We start from the raw sequence: 17647 nt of genomic DNA, 5'->3' as shown, positions 1-17647 counted from the left end.
CCTGTGCCAATCCCCTCCCCGGGAAGGAAATGGCTATAATGTACAAAGAACCCATATTGCCTGAATGACATCACAACATTTCATCCAAAACCATTCAATATGTCTTCTAAGGGTTAATCCTCCCTCTCAGTGAGGTGATTGGCACAGAAAACCTTTCCTACGTGAGTCTTACTGGATTACGGAGTTGTGCGCCCGGGTTCTGTTAGGCTTGAAGTCTAAGTAAGATCTTATGTATTCCTGTTGGCAGTATCTACCGGATCTGTAAATGTTTGCACCCTGATATGGGCTATTATGTCGCACCAGATTTCCCAAGTTGTCACTTATGTATAAAACTCTTGGCTCTCCTGAAATCTGGTGTGTTCAGAGCTCATCTGAGTGTGAAACATGTAGGGGGTTTGTTTTATCGGGCTGTGCGCCCCAAGTTGTATAGTCCTGTATAAGTAAAGTCTGATATGTTACACTGAAGTTGTAGAACCTTTCCCATGTGATCACAGCTGTATATTACTGTGTGCGACTCTTCCTAGTATATGACCCTATAGTGATGAGATGGAGGGGAGACGCCCTTGCTGGGCTCAGTGGTGGAAACATCATCTAAAGGAAGAAGAAAGATCGGCCCAAATACAAACATGTAAGTTACACAAGTAAACTTTTATGAAGTCAGACACAAGTTTAGAGACGCAGTTATATGTATCAGTGTAAAATATTCTATGTACACGGCTGATATAAAGGTGGGTTATCTGGATTATATTTGTTTCCGGATAACGGATGTTTATCGGTAATTACATACATTTCTTATTCATCACTTACTGCTCTGAATTGCTTCCCTTTCCTTGTGTATGACATGTCACTTTACTTTTTATACCTTTTTTGTAGTTTGACAAGACAGGTTTAAAAAAATAGCTTCTCTCCGGTGTGAGACTTTTGATGTCGCAGTAAATGTGATTTGCGAGTAAAACATTTCCCACATTCTGAACATACAAAGGGTTTCTCTCCTGTGTGAGTTCTCTGATGTCTAACAAGGGGTGATTTCCCTGCAAAACATTTCCCACATTCTGAACAAGAAAACGGTTTCTCTCCTGTGTGAGTTCTCTCATGTGTAACAAGGACTGATTTCCCTGCAAAACATTTCCCACATTCTGAACAAGAAAATGCCTTCTCTCCTGTGTGAGTTCTCTGATGCGTAACAAGGAGTGATTTCCCTGCAAAACATTTCCCACATTCTGAACAGGGAAATGGCTTCTCTCCTGTGTGAGTTCTCTGATGTGTAACAAGGAGTGATTTCCCTGCAAAACATTTCCCACATTCTGAACAAGAAAATGGCTTCTCTCCTGTGTGAGTTCTCTGATGTGTAACAAGGAGTGATTTCCTTGCAAAACATTTCCCACAATCTGAACAAGAAAACGGCTTCAGCCCTGTGTGACTATTTTGATGTCTAATAAGATGTGATTTCAATGCAAAACATTTCCCACATTCTGAACAAGAAAATGGCTTATCTCCTGTGTGAATTCTCTGATGTTTAACAAGGTCTGATTTCTGTGTAAAACATTTCCCACATTCTGAACATACAAACGGTTTCTCTCCTGTGTGACTTCTCTGATGTCTAACAAGGAGTGATTTCCATATAAAACATTTCCCACATTCTGAACATACAAACGGTTTCTCTCCTGTGTGACTTCTCTGATGTCTAATAAGGAATGATTTCCATGTAAAACATTTCCCACATTCTGAACATGGAAACAGCTTCTCTCCTGTGTGAATTCTCTTATGTGTAACAAGGTCTGATTTCTGTATAAAACATTTCCCACATTCTGAACAAGAAAATGGCTTCTCTCCTGTGTGAATTCTTTGATGTTTAACAAAGTCTGATTTCACTGCAAAACATTTCCCACATTCTGAACATACAAACGGCTTCTCTCCTGTGTGAATTCTCTGATGTATAACTAGGAGTGATTTTACTGCAAAACATTTCCCACACTCTGAACATGAATATGGCTTCTTCTTTCTGTCAGCTCTTTGATGTTTTCTCCTTCTGTGACATTTATTCTGCTTATCAGTGTGTGATGGATCAGAAAATGGGACCTGTATAAGAGAATCAGATGATGGATCTTTGCTGTAAAGGGCTGAGGGGATATCTGGGATAATCACAGGTTCTTCATATGTATCTTGTGTGATACCACGATCCTCTGCTTTACAATCTGCAGATATCAGACGTCCCTCTGAGCTCCCGATACTGTCATCTGCCAAGAATAAAGTTGATTTTTTTTAATATTATAGATTTTAAAGTGATTCTGATATTTTATAATATTTCTATGCAAATAACAAGTCATGGAGAAAAAGGTAATCATCATCTAAGGGTGCTTTTACACAGTGGCTAGAATAATCACTGAAAAGAGCCATTACAAACAACTGTCTGTCCATGTAAACACGAGTCCTGACCGAGCAAGTGAGTGAGGATCATTCACTTATAGAAGGCGCTTGGTTTGCAGCTCACTTAAAGACCAAGTGATTGTCAGTGCAGAAAACATCACCAAAAACTACAGCTGTGAATCGGGACTTACAAGTAACTAATTCTGGTTTTCATCAATAACATGGGGGTCTGAAAAAGGGTCATGAAGAGTAATTTGCAGCAGAGTCCCCCACAAGCCCCGGGCTCCTGTCCCCGGTACATCTCCGAGCCCAAGCTACAGGAATAGTATATTCCATACAGATGGAGTTCGGCCATTTCTGCACCAACATTAGTTTCTGGTTTTCCATAAAGAACTCATATAAAATCTCCCATGAAGCCGGATGTCAGTAACACACGGTGTGCAGCAAATACAGAACTGCTCATCTATAAGACAGCTTGGTACATACAGTAATTCTATATTCTGTCACCTCAGACCAGGACTAGGCCGGGGCAGGGAGGCATTCTGAGTATTGCTCTGGGGCCCCATGGCTTCTTTGTATGACCCTGGAGCCTATACACTTCATAGTTCCCGGTCATGCTGCAAAATAAATTCTCTGGGGCAGAAAAAGTTTATTGTAACCAAAAGGAAAAGGCCCTTCACAGAATAGACATATACCTAAAATGTATCCCTTATTAGTATACATTAAAATGTTATTGGGCTACAAACACAGACTGCAGGTTCTTACAACAACCAGAACCGCAGTCAGAACAATTAACGGGATTAGATGACAGACCGATCAGAAATCCGCTACTGTCACTAAATCACTTATCTGTGAGCATAAACCGCTACCATCTAGACCTCACATATACAAGTCATAGACGTACAGATGGTTTACATAAATGCACTACCATCAAGACTTCTCATGTAAGGGTCGCGGGCGCGGTAGAAATCTCTATAGGAGTTTGATTTTGAGATGGAATGTCAATTGTAACCAGGAAATTATTCATCTTAACCCCTTAGTGACGGCCCCATCGGGATTCTACATCCTCACTAAGTGTGCTTTAAATCCTAGAGGACGTAGAAATATGCGTCCTCTTAGGATTAATGCCCACTTGGCTGAGGACGTGACAGCTCCATGCTGTCGGTGCCTGCAGGTAGCCGACAGCATGGAGCTGTCATCCTAGGCTGCGGGCAGTCGTCCCCCCCCCCCCCCATCATTGCGATCGGCGCTATCCATTGGATAGCGCCGTTCGCAATAAGGTACACAAAAGTGGTAAAGAAGTTAGATATTCAGCTGCTCTGAATTCAAAATCTCCTGGCTACCGGCCAGGAGATGTGAGCGGTCCCCGAGTCCGCGATCACTGCTATCTAGTGGATAGCGGCGATCGCGAAAAAGTTTAAAAAAAGTAAAAAAAAGTTCCAGTTTCACCTCCCCTCATGGATGCGAAAATACTCACCTTGGCTCCTCCGCGATGTCCCTGGTATTCCGGGACCCGAAGTCCCCCTCTGCGCATGCGCGCCCGATGTCAATCGTCGGGCGCATGCACAGAGGGGCTCGAGCCCCGGGAAATTCAAAATCCCTCTGTTCCTGGCTGCCATGTGTAGCCAGGAGCAGAGGGATGTCACCCAGCATGTGATCATTTAAAGTGTAAAAAGCTTACGTTTCATCTCCCCCCACAGATCATATCCATGAGGGAGGATGAAATTACATACGTAAGGCCCCTGGATTTATCAGCGGACCTTACCCTAGCTTTTGCGCACGCGCTCGTCGCCAAAGTGGCGGACGCATTCTCAAAAGTCAAAGATTGCCCATGAAATTCAAAATCTCCCTGCTCCTGACTACAAAATTTAGCTGAGAGCCTGGAGATTTCACGGAGAGCCGCGGTGAGCGGTTCCTGATCACGGGTTCGCCATTTTGCAATGGATAATGTCGATCACGTAAAAGTAAAAAAAGGTGAAGCTTCATCTCCCCTGCCTGATGCGATCGGTGAGAGGGGATGAAACTTTTTAGCGGGGGCTCCGTATTTGCACCCCGACGCGATCTTTCTCCGTGAACTTTCCCGGATTCTGCACACGCGACCGCCGGCAAAACACCGGACACATGCGCAGGAGTCGGGGAGCCCAGGAAATGTAAAATCTCCTTACTCCCAGCGACCAATGGTCGCCGAGAGCCTGGAGCAGTGACCTTGTTGAGCGGTCGCCGGTCACGTGATAAAGAGGTAGCGATTTACCTTAGGCCGGTCTCACATGACCGGATAGGAATTACGGATTCCGCATGCGTCTGATCCGTGATAATACATGGATCAATCGCACTGGATGACACCATTCCGCTCACATTAGTGGGTTGGAATTATGTAATCCACTGGCAGAAAAGAGAACGCAGCAGGTTCTATTTTACTGCGGATATCCGCAACATAAAGCCCATTGTGCTCCGTGGTCGTGGATATACCCGCTGCCCACACGCAACTACATAGTGTACGGGCTGCAGGTACCCGTGTAATCGCTAAGCAACGGTGCGGGAAATACAAACAAAAACAAAAAAAGTGTACTACGCATGACCGCCTGTGTGAGTAGGCAGTTATGCGCAGTAGATTACGCGGTTGTATGCAGGGTCACAGCCGGGCTCACAGCTGGGATCCGGGGCGGGCCTCCGCAAGCGGATTCCACATATGGCCGCATGAGCCCGGCATTACTCAGATCACTACCTGTAATACGTATTTTACAAGAAGCCCTGGGAATGCTCGCCTTCCTGCAGTTCCTGGAGCAGCTTGTTGAGCGCCTTCTGTGTGAGACCGCCGCACCTCATCAAGCTTACGAAGACCCATAGAGCGCCACTTTTTACACCCCATCCCCACAAAATACCCCGCAAAAAGCATGAGAGGAGGGGGGATACCCGGTTTTATTACCCGATGTAACCCGTTGTGCATCCAGACATAAGATTAGGGCCACAATGGGTATGCTTCTGAACACAGGACAAACGGGGGGATCCATTTTGGGGTGTCAATCCTCATTTTCATGTGCACTATAGAAAAAAAATAGGTCTTTAAAATGACATATTATGAAATTATATTTTTTTCTCCTCTAAATTGAATTAATTCCTGAAATAAAAAAACCTGTGGGGTCAAAATACTCCTGACCCCCTCAGTGGATACATTAAGGGGTGTAGTTTTTAAATTGGGGTCATTTGTGGGGGTATCTATCATTCTGACACCTATGAGCCTTTGCAATCTTAGCTTGATGCAGGAAAACAAAGTGTTCATCAAAATGCTGAAAAGTAATGTTAAATTTGTACGGCTCCTAAATGGTTAAAAAAAAAAAAAACACAAGTTTTTCAAATGTGCATTCAGAATAAAGTAAACAGGTGGAACTATATATCGCATCAAAACTTTGTACGGTATGTTTGGACATATTTGAGATATAACAGTTGAAAATGTGAAAAAAATGACAATTTTTTTCAAAATTTTCACCATATTGGTACTTTTAATAAATATACATAAATACGATCAGTCTATTTTTACCAGCTAAATGAAGTACAACATGTGGCGAAAAAACAATGTCAGAATCACTGGGATATGCAAAACCTTTACGGAGTTATGCTATGTTGAACGACGCATGTCAGATTTCCAAAATTTGGCTCCGTCACTAAGGCGCAAACAGGCTTCGTCACTAAGGGGTTAATGTGAAACTGTACAAAGGCTTTCCTGACACCCAGATAGGCGATATCAACGGCACAACTTTCATCCACTAATTCTGTGAAGGGGAATGCATTGTGGCTTGTAGTTTGCCCCCCGCCCCGACAATCACAAGAAGTCCAAACTAGCCGGGCTTCATGTTATTGTAGGGTCACAGCAAACTGGGATACAACCGTACTGACCGCCATTACATCCCAATGAGAAAAGTATTGTGGCCAGAGTCTCCATGTAGCCATAGCCATACTGGTGAGCCCTTCACCAATTTAGAGGGGTTCTACAAATTACCAATATGAAACGAAGAGAACAATAAAGGCAGACAATGATATTTTACAAGTCCCACCAAGCTGGATATCCACTCTGTAGATACAACCTAGCAGCTCTTACCGGTGATGCCAGATCCCTCCTCCTCCGGTCCTGCAGGGATTAAATGCAAAGCGGAGGAGCTGGTGGAGATGGTTGGGGGGACAGGGGGCAGCATGGGCCAAGGCACCTCTCCAGCCCTGCACCGCCGCCAGCTAGGCTGGTGGAGCAGAGATCTTCTGTAGACACATTTTGTTTGATATAGCAGTCATCCGCCATATAGTCGCTGACTAGTGTCACTTTAGGACCGGGATGCTTACATATCAGCAATTAATGAGGCCGCCTGCAGACGACCGGGTCGGATCCTGCTGCAAGAATTGTTGCAGCGGGACCCGCCCCCTGCAGGGACCCGCCCACTGCAGTGACCAGTGCAGTTCCGGCTCTTTAATGTGCCAGCTGCCGGCCAGCAAGCACTTGCCGGAGCGGAGCCGCCAGCCGGGGAGTGACATTTCTGTGCGGGGCTCGCAGAACCGCGCACAGAAATACAGCATACCGCGATTTGTTTTCCGCACGTGATTTCGCGCAGACAAATTGCGCTGGTCTGCATAGGATTGCGTTTTCTAACACAATCTTATGGCAGCTTCCACGGGCGTAAATTTCCGCCCGTGTGCCGGGGGCCTAAATGTGTGCTGGTGATATGTAGGCCTTCTGATTATACACTGACTGTAGTAAATGGCTCTACTAATCCAACTAGCACAGTGTCCTGCCGGGCTCACACCCCACTTCCTGCCTACAAGCACCAGGGGCACATGCCCCACATCACCCCTCCACAGCTATGATCCTGCTACATACATCCATTACCTGGTGATGGGAGCGGCTGGCGGGTCTCCATCATGGCCTCCTTGTATAGATCCTTGTGTCCTTCTAAATACTCCCACTCCTTCATGGAGAAATAGACAGCGACATCCTGACACCTTATAGGAACCTGACAACACAATATACAGTCATTACCCAGAAGCCTCCAGTGCTGTTAGGCCTCCCTCACACAGGGCGCTTTCAGCAGCATTTTCAGCCGTGTTATAAACGCTCTACAAGGCTCCCACTCATTTCAATGGGGCTGCTCACACAGGGCTGAAAGCGTTGCTTTGAAAAGCGCTGCATGTTCTACTCTTGGGCGTTTTCAGCTGAGTCTCCCATTGAAATGAATGGGCACAGCCTCTTCAGCTGGGCTGACAAGGCAGCTGAAAAGGCAGCGTTTTGCAAACGCCCTGTGTGAGGGAGGCCTTACTGTATAATGTCCCAGCATTCCCTGCAGCGTCACCTCTCCAGTCAGCAGCTCAATCATCTTCTTGGTGAGTTCTAGAATCTTCTGTACATTGATGTCCTCATGTATCAGGGGGTGAGGTGGGGGCCCCATGATTGGGCTCAGGGGTCTTCCCCATCCATCACACACAGGGGCCCGACCGTCATCACTAGAGGTCTTCTTCACTACTGTGTAATCCTGTATATGGGGAGACATTAATAAATATCACTACAGACATTTCCAGAGTCCATCACCTCCCCAGTGACATCATCTGTTATCACGATAGATAATAATGATGTAATGTGACATCATCAGAATCTCTCCAGTGACACCATCTGTTATTACCATAGATAAGAATGATGTAATGTGACATCATCAGAATCTCTCACCTCTCCAGTGACATCATCTGCTATTGCCATAGATAAGAATGACATATGACATCATCAGAATCTCTCCCCCCTCCAGTGACATCATCTGTTATTACCATAAATGAGAATGATGTAATGTGACATCATCAGAATCTCTTCCCTCTCCAGTGACATCATCTGTTATTACCATCGATAAGAATGATGTAATGTGACATCATCAGAATCTCTCACCTCCCCAGTCAGCTGGAGGAGTATCTCTAGGGTGAGGTTGAATACACTCTCCGCCATCTTGTTTCTGTCCTTCTCCATCTTTGATGAATGAATCCTGTAGGGACCTGAATGGAAACAATATGAACCGATGTAAAAACCGCAAAAAACACCATATCCAAGTTCAGCTGCTTTTTACAGGGTTTTCTCTGAAGCGCTGCAGTGTTTTAGCACACAATATAGATGTCTGCAATGTACATGCGTGTTGGGATGTATGTGTGACATCGGGCAGCAGAATCCTCCGGACAGCCTCCCTTTAACCCCTTCCTGCAGCCATTTCTCCTCCCCACCGCCCAACGACAATTGCTATTATATCTGCTGATAAAGCTGGATGAGCGCCGGTATTGTGAGGGACAAGTAGGATTTTTAATAGCAGCATTTAATGTGGGAGAACCTTAGAAATACTTTATTAGGAATTCATTTAATAAGAAATTTTATAAAAACATTTGCTGGAATCCTTTAACCCCTTAGTGCTATAGGTAGTACATGTACGTCCTGCAGCGTCGGGGTATGTATGAACGTGCGGCGATCTCCCACCGTACAGCGCGAGCACCGGCTGTTTACTGCGGCTGATACCAACTCCGATAAGCTGGCAATTCTGATAGCGCCATTTAAATGGGATGGGATCGCAGGGAGCCGTGCAGGTGTCATGGCAGCCGGGGGCCCTCTGTAACGCCCCGGGGCTGTCCTGGCAGAATGCCTATCAGGCCATGCCCGTGGCTCCTCCAGAAAAGGAGTGAGAAGATGAGCCCATTCCCATCTAATTACTTCTCTGTACTAATTAATTACTGACTCCACGACCTAAACGTTTACCAGCGTCCGGATCGCGGCATCCAATAATCCGCACAAACCTCAGTAAAGTTTACACCGCCCTATCCCGTCTGGGCCCAATCTGTAGCAGAAAGTAGGCCGCCCGCTTCTATAAGGAAACCCGTTACACACTACCGTCACAGAGATAACAAATATCACTAGCGAGGAACGGCTAATACATTCCTGATGACAGATGGAAAACATCCTGAAGGACATACAAATGGCCACCAAAATAAACCTGCAGGGGGCGCCCACCAGCCTCACGCCTGCCCTTCAGCCACACGCCTGCTCTTCAGCCACACGCCTGCTCCCTCAGCCACTAGGACTTACTATTCTTATACAGAGGAGTCTACATCCTGGTGGTCAGAGGGATCTGGTCCTTCAGCCACTAGGACCTACTATTCTTATACTGAGGAGTCTACATCCTGGTGGTCAGAGGGATCTGCTACTTTAGCCACTAGGACTTACTATTCTTATACAGAGGAGTCTACATTCTGGTTGTCAAAGAGATCTGGTCCTTCAGCCGCTAGGACTAACTATTCTTACACAGGGGAGTCAACAACCTGGTGGTCAAAAGAATCCGGTCCTTCAGCTGGTAAGCTCTTACTATTCTTCTACAGAGGAGTCTACATCCTGGTGGTCAGAGGGATCAGATGATTTCTAATTTATTCTAAGGTGTATTTGGTTTTTATACTATAAATGACATCACAGGAAAAGTACATACCTCCAAGATTAATAAGAATACATAATAGGCTGAAACTAAAATGATTAACATAAGTTACACCTTTTGAGGCGTTACTATAACATACAATGAGACCGTTATGAGTTCAGTGAGAAGGAATGCAAGAGAGGCAGTCTGGAGATTCTTATCTTGTCTGTCTACCCTGTAATGGTATAGAAAAGGTTTCGTTTAACCCTTTCACTACTTATACTAGCAGCAGGCTATATCTTTCTAGTCTATAATCCAATAAAAGAACAATTAACTGATACATTGATCTACAATTTTCTTAACATTCCCTACTTTAGATCAATACATCAACACAGTATAATAGTAAATACACATATATAATGACTCTACCACAGACCCCTGGCTTATTCAGGCCCGAAGCTTTATTACCAGAAGGTCTGGGTTCACACTTCAAGACTAAGTATGTAATTATTTCATATAACAGTATTACATTGATACATATATATATATATATATATATATAAAGTCATTCCACCAATTGTATCCACAATTAGGCCCGCCCCCAAGAGAAGCTTGGCCTTGATTTATTATTATCCGATTGATGCTTCTTTCTTCATATAAAAATTATTGTCCATCATGATATAAAATCTTACTCATCGAAGTGTCAATCAGTTATTTAGAGCAATCCTCCGGTACAATCAGGACACACTGGAATCAAAATGTCACACTTCAAAATCATCAAAGTAAAATAGCGCTTCCTTCGTAGAACTTTTACCCATCACTTGTCAGACAGAGGTGGTCACCTGACCCAGTAAGCCATCTTGTTCTTCGTCATCTTGTATATTTTGGAACATCGTTTTGGTGATGGAAGTGTTAATAAGGTTTTGTAGCCGTCCTCGGATACATGGAATACAGCAGCAACCACAGAGTACTAGAATGGAGGCACATACTGACACAGACTAGTGTGGAGTATATGACTTGTGACCAGTGTCCGAACAAGCTTCCAACCAGTCCCTGAATGGATCGTCTATGCCAGAGTTATCAGCTAGTTCATTTTATTATACATTTAACCCTTCCAGTGCTCAGGTATCATCTGGTGCCGTGTTTTTAGGAATGATAGTACAACAATATCCTCCTATCATTTTACAAACTCTGCTAGTAACATATAACAAGAGCCATTCTATTTTGCCATGCAATGAGTGAGGTATGTCCTAGTTGTTCCGCTAGGCCCCTGATTGCATCTCTTGTAGAATTAAAAAATCTCTGTGGGTTAGAATATATATATATCCAGTCTACATCTTTATTCACTGTTACCCACCATGAAAGAAGAGACTCAAACCCGCCCCCCCGCAGCCATCTGATTTCTCGCCCTATACTCGTCCGGTACCCCGCTTGGGACCCCGATGGGTCAGAGAAACCTTTGGGAGAGGAGTTCCTAGTTCTCCGGACACAGCCCTTGCTGTTGCCCTTGGAGGTCTTGAGGTGCACAGGCATTATCAGTTGTACCAAAGCACAATCCCGTTAGGGCCTGTACTTGGCACCTGTTCTAGGCCCTGTAACCACACAACCATCACACGTCTGCGCGTGCTCTCTGTAGCTCAGGCCATATCCCAGAGACAGCGTGCCCTTTACGATTCTCCTCTCCGCACAGCATCCCTCAGGCAGTCTCCTGTAGTCTGCCTGGGTCCCATTACCAGGTAGCGCGAAGTAAGTATAACCCCAGGATCAGAGGCAACAGCAGGTATTTGGTCCCTGCCCACAGGTGGAAACAGCAAACTCAATGTATAACATGGATCACTTATCTGTGGGGGGTAGGTACAGTTAAGAAGCTTAATCACACATTTTACATTCATCACAGCTTGAAGACTTGTCATTAACTTTTATCTATCGTAGGGTCAAGTCTTTCCATCTCATAATTATTAATAACATTCTCTATACACAATGTTTACTGCATAACATAAAGATTCACTCAACTACTACTACTCCAATCATCTGCAGTCGCTTGATCCTCCAACCTAACACACCCCCTCAGGAATTTCTCTCATCAAGGAGAGGTGATGAAGTAAGATAAACAAAGCTTTAACTGTGTCTAGACTCCTACAGCTAGCTGCAGCATCCTTGGGATATTCTTCCCTTAATAGGAACACTCGGGTCTCACATTATCAACAACTTAAAGGGGTTGTCCCGCAGAAGCAAGTGCAGTTATACACTTCTGTATGGCCATATTAATGCGCTTTGTAATATACATCGTGCATTAAATATTGGCCATACAGAAGTTATATACTTACCCCCTCCCGATGCTGGCGTCCCCGTCTCCATGGCGATGACCAAACTTCTCCTCTGGTCGCCGGAACAGTCGCGCTTGCACAGAGAGGAATCCTTTTCTGGATGGTCCGGGCTCATGAGCTGCGCCCTGGCTCCTCCCCCTTCTCAGCATCATCGCGTAGCTCCGCCCCGTCACATGGTGCCGATCAGCCAATGAGGTGGCTGGAATCGGCAGTGGAGCGCAGACAGCAGAAGAACATCCACGGTGCACCATGGGAGAAGACCCGCGGTGCACTGTGGGAGAAGACCAGTGGCAGCCATCTTGGAAAGAAGATTTTTTAAAGTTGCTGAACGGGGATTCAGGTAAGGGAATTTTTTTTTTTAATAACACCTGGCAGCAGTATTCCTTTACAGGTACTGGGGGACTAGGCAAAAAAAAATTTTCTCTTTAGGCGCGGGGCAACCCCTTTAATTAGTATTTTTCTCTTACCTGACATTATCACATTGAAAACACCAATTAACAATCAAACTCACTGCAAACCAATCACAGACCTGACATGTACACAAATAACAGCAAGAATGGACGTTCCCTATTTACACAAGTTTATACTAAACTTCATTCCTGATCATCTTCATTACAAGTCTATTCATTTCAAGCAAGCAGAGCATCGCTAGAGTCAGTCACACCCCCCTCCCTTTTTCTCACTGAACTCTAAAGCTGAAAGGTGGGGGTGAAAGTGAAACAAGCATTCCAATGTAACAGATGGTTTAACCATTTGTGAGCTGACCCCACCACACAGAGCAGCACTCAAGCCATTGTCTGTCATCTTCATTTAATACTGCTGTAAACTTTCATTCCTTCACTGTCTCATCCCAGGACTATCCGCATCATGTAATCATCCCTTCTGTCCTGCTGCCTACTATCCCTGATCCTTGTCAGTACTACCGTCACCCCTAGCAACCTGTCCCCTCACTACCGTCACCCCTAGCAACCTGTCCCCTCACTACCGTCACCCATAGCAACCTGTCGCCTCACTACAGTCACCCCTAGCAACCTGTCCCCTCACTACCGTCACCCCTAGCAACCTGTCCCCTCACTACCGTCACCCCTAGCAACCTGTCGCCTCACTACCTGACACTTAACTGAAGGAGGCCATACATATTCCTCTGCTACGACTAAATATCCCGCAGTATCATACTGACCCTATCTTATAGCGCACACTTAATAAGACAGACAACATATCATCAAGACGCAGAGGACAGTGATGGAGGGTTCTGACTATTCCTACGCAATTCAGAGAAGGCACTAATCACTGGTGTTGTGTACTACAAGTGCAAGCATTGGGATGCCAGGTAAAAGGTACATCTATGGGATGTGAGAAGCCAAGATGGCACTTGGGTGGCGGACGTAGGTATTACAGCAGGTACTAAAATGGCCGCAGGCCATGACTAGCATTAAGATGGCCGCCAGGGACGTGGCCTGACTAGGAGTACTATCAAGCCAGGCAAGCAGCTAGCCACGCCTTACCCTATTGTGTGCAATACCAACAAGTACCACATCTGACACACATCTATAATAATCTTTGTGTATAGCGCCAACATATTCCGCAGCGCTTACATAGACAGGGGAATACAGAAAGACAAAAGTACAAACATTACAGAACCACGGTTACATAGTAATCAGCTGATGGAGACAATAGGGGTGCGGGTCCTGCTCCAACCAGACAGTAGGGGTGAGGGTCCTGCTCCAACCAGACAGTAGGGGTGAGGGTCCTGCTCCAACGAGCTTACATATTACAAGTAATGGGGGGGATACAGAAGGTAGAGGGGCTGGAGATGGGCATGGTATGGCAGGGCTGGAGATGTGCACAGACAACGGTCAGACATTTAGCCGTGTGATGGCAGATTCGGTATGACTGCAGGAGTGATTTATGATGGCTAGCAGGGATTGCAGTCAGTAGGTCAGGGAGCAGATCTACCAGTATGGTGCTCATCACTCCTTCTATAAAAGTTACACTCAGAGTTTTCGCAGCACCCCCCATCGTGTAGGATCGGGTAATATGATGAGGACCTCTGACAATTTCAGGGCTGTCATCAATAGCGTTCCCCAGACTCACCAATACACCAAAAAGAAATGCTATTCCTGTCATTTTGTCCTTACCGAGGAGGCCTCTCGGGGAAGGGGCATGGATTTCTTCACCGGGTTGAGACAAAGACCACCTAATATGGCACCCCCCCTTTGTAGCGGGCTAAACCAGACCTCCTCGGCACACTGCCCCTGCTCTGCCTGTGTCACCCTATTACAGGTAGATTGGTGAATCTAGATCTGCTGTTCAGCAATCCTTATTGCAGTAAGAGTGGTCAGCAGTACCTGGTAAGTACAAGTGGTACCTGGTAAGGTCTTTCTCACTTTGGGGTCTTCCAGTTCTTTTTCTTTATCCCCTTGATGAGGAACCAATCACCTGGTATTACTTCCCTTAGTGATGCTTTAGCCCCTGTGGCTGCATCCGCTGACCGGTGGGAAAAACTTCTACCCACTTGGCTAAAGCATCCATGATAACTAGGCAGTATTTCTTACCTTCACATTTGTACGATTCTATGTAGTCCATACAGGACGGCGCCCCTCCTTGGTCTTATATTCCCTTGTACATTGTGTTTAGCTGTAGTCTATATATATATATGTGTTGGGATACTGAGGTGCAGGACGGCGCCCCTCCTTGGTCTTATATTCCCTTGTACATTGTGTTTAGCTGTAGTCTATATATATATATGTGTTGGGATACTGTGTAGGGCGGCGCCCCTCCTTGGTCTTATATTCCCTTGTACATTGTGTTTAGCTGTAGTCTATATATATATATATATATGTGTTGGGATACAGAGGTGCAGGACGGCGCCCCTCCTTGGTCTTATATTCCCTTGTGCATTGTGTTTAGCTGTAGTCTATATATATGTGTGTGTGTTGGGATACTGAGGTGCAGGACAGCACCCCTCCTTGGTCTTATATTCCCTTGTGCATTGTGTTTAGCTGTAGTCCATATATATGTGTTGGAAGGGACACTGAGGTGTAGGACGGTGCCCCTCCTTGGTCTTGTATTAGTTGTGCTAAACACAATGCACAGAGTAGTTTGTAAACCCCTAGGCTGTGAACACTTTCCATATGAGTGCTACCATCCCCCCTGTTGTGACATGACACAGGCCATAGCTCAAAACTGCTGCACATCTGAAGAACGATTTAGGTAAGATAGTTTTTTTTCTTTTTTTCTATGGAGATGTACAGCCCATCTACAAAGAGTGTATTCAGCATCTACAAGAGATACATGCTGCAGATCTGGTCGGGGTAACACCTTATGTGCCATCTCTCCTAGACAGTTATATGGAGGACCATCTGAAGAAATAGGCAGTAAGGTAGATGGATGGAGTATAGTACATCCCTCAGTTGTCAGGTGTGGCTGTGAGAGCAGTAGTGTCATCCAGGGGGATGTCTACAAGGACTAAGATATGAGTATAACTAACTGCGTTCCGTGGTTCAGTGTGTGGGGGAACAGCACTATAGTGGCAGAAGGTCTGACTGCTTCAGCTGCCGCTACTACCGCTTGTATGCAGGGTGAGAGCGCTCGGCCACTAGATCTAGTCTGCAAGATTAGTATGCCAGCGGTCTGTTTCCCACCGTGTTCCTGAGTTAACACAGAGGTCATATATCCTTCCCCTGAGTCAACAGTTGGCACAAAGGGCTTATTGTAGTTCAGCAGCCCCCAAGACTGAAGTGCCCACCAGAGTCTGCTTTAACCTGACAAATCAATAGAAAACAACTATTAACAAAAAACTTTCTGCGCTCAGAGAATTGAAAGTTTCGACAACTGGTTAATGTCAAATAGCAGAAAGGAGTCGCACTTACTTAACTTTCAATTCTCTGAGCGCAGAAAGTTTTTTGCAAATAGTTGTTTTCTATTGATTTTCTTCTTGGGCAAACTCTCTTATGAGAGACCCCAATTATTTCCGCAGCTTTCCCCCTTTGGAGGATTAGAATTGCATAACTTCGTTCAACTGAATGACGATCCTGAGGCGCTGTCTGGGTATTTTTTCCGTGTGAATGTTAACCTGACAAAGGCTTCCTCAGAGGGCGCATCCCACTGGATCCTGTCAGCTGCAGCCAGAGGTTCATCATAGATGAGTCTGGTAAGAAGCGCTGTCAGAGATGCAGAATTTGGGATCCAGGCTCTGCAAAAGTTCGTCATTCACAAAAAGGACATCATTTGCTCGTAGTTTTGGGACCTCCAGAATTGCTTGCCTACCTTCATCTGACAGGTTATACCCCAAATATTTAACCGTTTGCTGACTGTATTGGAGTTTCTACCTGTTTACTTTATGGCCTTGCTCATAAAGAAACCTCAAGAGTGCGACTGTGTCCTCCCCACAATTCTCTCCACTGTCTGCTGCTGGCTACCAACATAAAGTAGTAGCTGACTATCTCTAGGAGGCTGGAACTGGGCTAAGTGTGCTGACTTAGCCTGGTAGAAAATTGTTGGAGATTCACAGCGGCCCTGAGGTACTCTGGTGAAGGTATACCTAATTTTATCATAATAGCTCATCTCAACAATTTTACTGGACATATTCGAGACACTATAATCTAACATTTCACAGGCTTATTTGTCTCTGAGTCTGTTATAACTGGGTCAGAGAGGGATTCCCTGTGGGTCCGGCCATTAACCCCTCTTTCCATGATATGACTATTACTACATTTTACATTGGGTACATATAGGGATGTATTAATGCCCTGGTGGCTCCTGAGCCCACCAGGAAAGTAATCATCCACCCATTCACCTGGAGATCTATCTCAGGCATAGTAGAAATTGCCAAGAGATCCTCCAAGTGTTATACATCGACCCGTCTTAGTCATTTTTCCCCAAGGGGCCTGAGAACATTATTTTTCAGGGCATTCTCGGGCAAAATCACCAGACTTCCCATAATTCAAACACACATTTAAATCCTCTAGCTGCATCCCACCTCTGCTTCTTCCTCTGCCTCTACTTTCACATCCGCTCTCCAATGACCTCTCTGACTTTCCTGAACCATCGTATCACATTCCTCTCCCTGTATAAAAACTCTCACTTTTTCACCCTTTTCTTTGTAGAACTTTTCTGCATGTTTTTCATACTCCAAAACATCCTGCAATGATCCCATCCTCAGGGTAACCATGTATCTCATTATATAACCTCCTATTCCCTTCTTTACTCTACTTACAAACGCATTCTTTAATGGCTGATTATATGCAGCATTAGGATCATCCCTCTTCCCCTGATTATCCTATGGAAGAGGTCTACCATCTCCTCCCCTCCCATTCTAATTTCCTTCTACAGAACTCCAATCTGGCTCTAGAATTTTTCTATCTGCTCTCTCTATTTTTCATTCAATTGTAACTCCTCATTAACCCTTTGAATTGTTCATCAAACTGTCAGGGGTCTATTCTTTATATGGCCGTGACAGTTTGGGGCTTCTTTTAACCAGGCTTCAGCAGCGGATAATCCGTATTTCTGCTGATCTTTAGCTGATTTTGTCTGTATTTTATC

General features: G+C 45.2%; 1 protein-coding gene across 1 annotated transcript in view; it reads right to left on the bottom strand.

Annotated features, from left to right (window-relative positions):
- Positions 1–320: 320 nt before the first annotated feature.
- The window catches only part of LOC136628715 (zinc finger protein 585A-like), a 56784-nt gene continuing 39457 nt past the window's right edge, over positions 321–17647 (bottom strand). The window contains exon 5 of the mRNA XM_066604816.1: positions 321–2226. Coding sequence (XP_066460913.1) covers positions 889–2226 — 1338 coding nt within the window. The 3' untranslated portion in view covers positions 321–888. The remainder of the gene's footprint in view (positions 2227–17647) is intronic.

The sequence above is a fragment of the Eleutherodactylus coqui genome, chromosome 5 (assembly GCF_035609145.1).
Source record: "Eleutherodactylus coqui strain aEleCoq1 chromosome 5, aEleCoq1.hap1, whole genome shotgun sequence".
Lineage (NCBI taxonomy): Eukaryota > Metazoa > Chordata > Amphibia > Anura > Eleutherodactylidae > Eleutherodactylus > Eleutherodactylus coqui.
The sequence above is the reverse complement of the archived record's forward strand: the minus strand, read 5'-3'. Positions and strand labels throughout refer to the sequence as shown.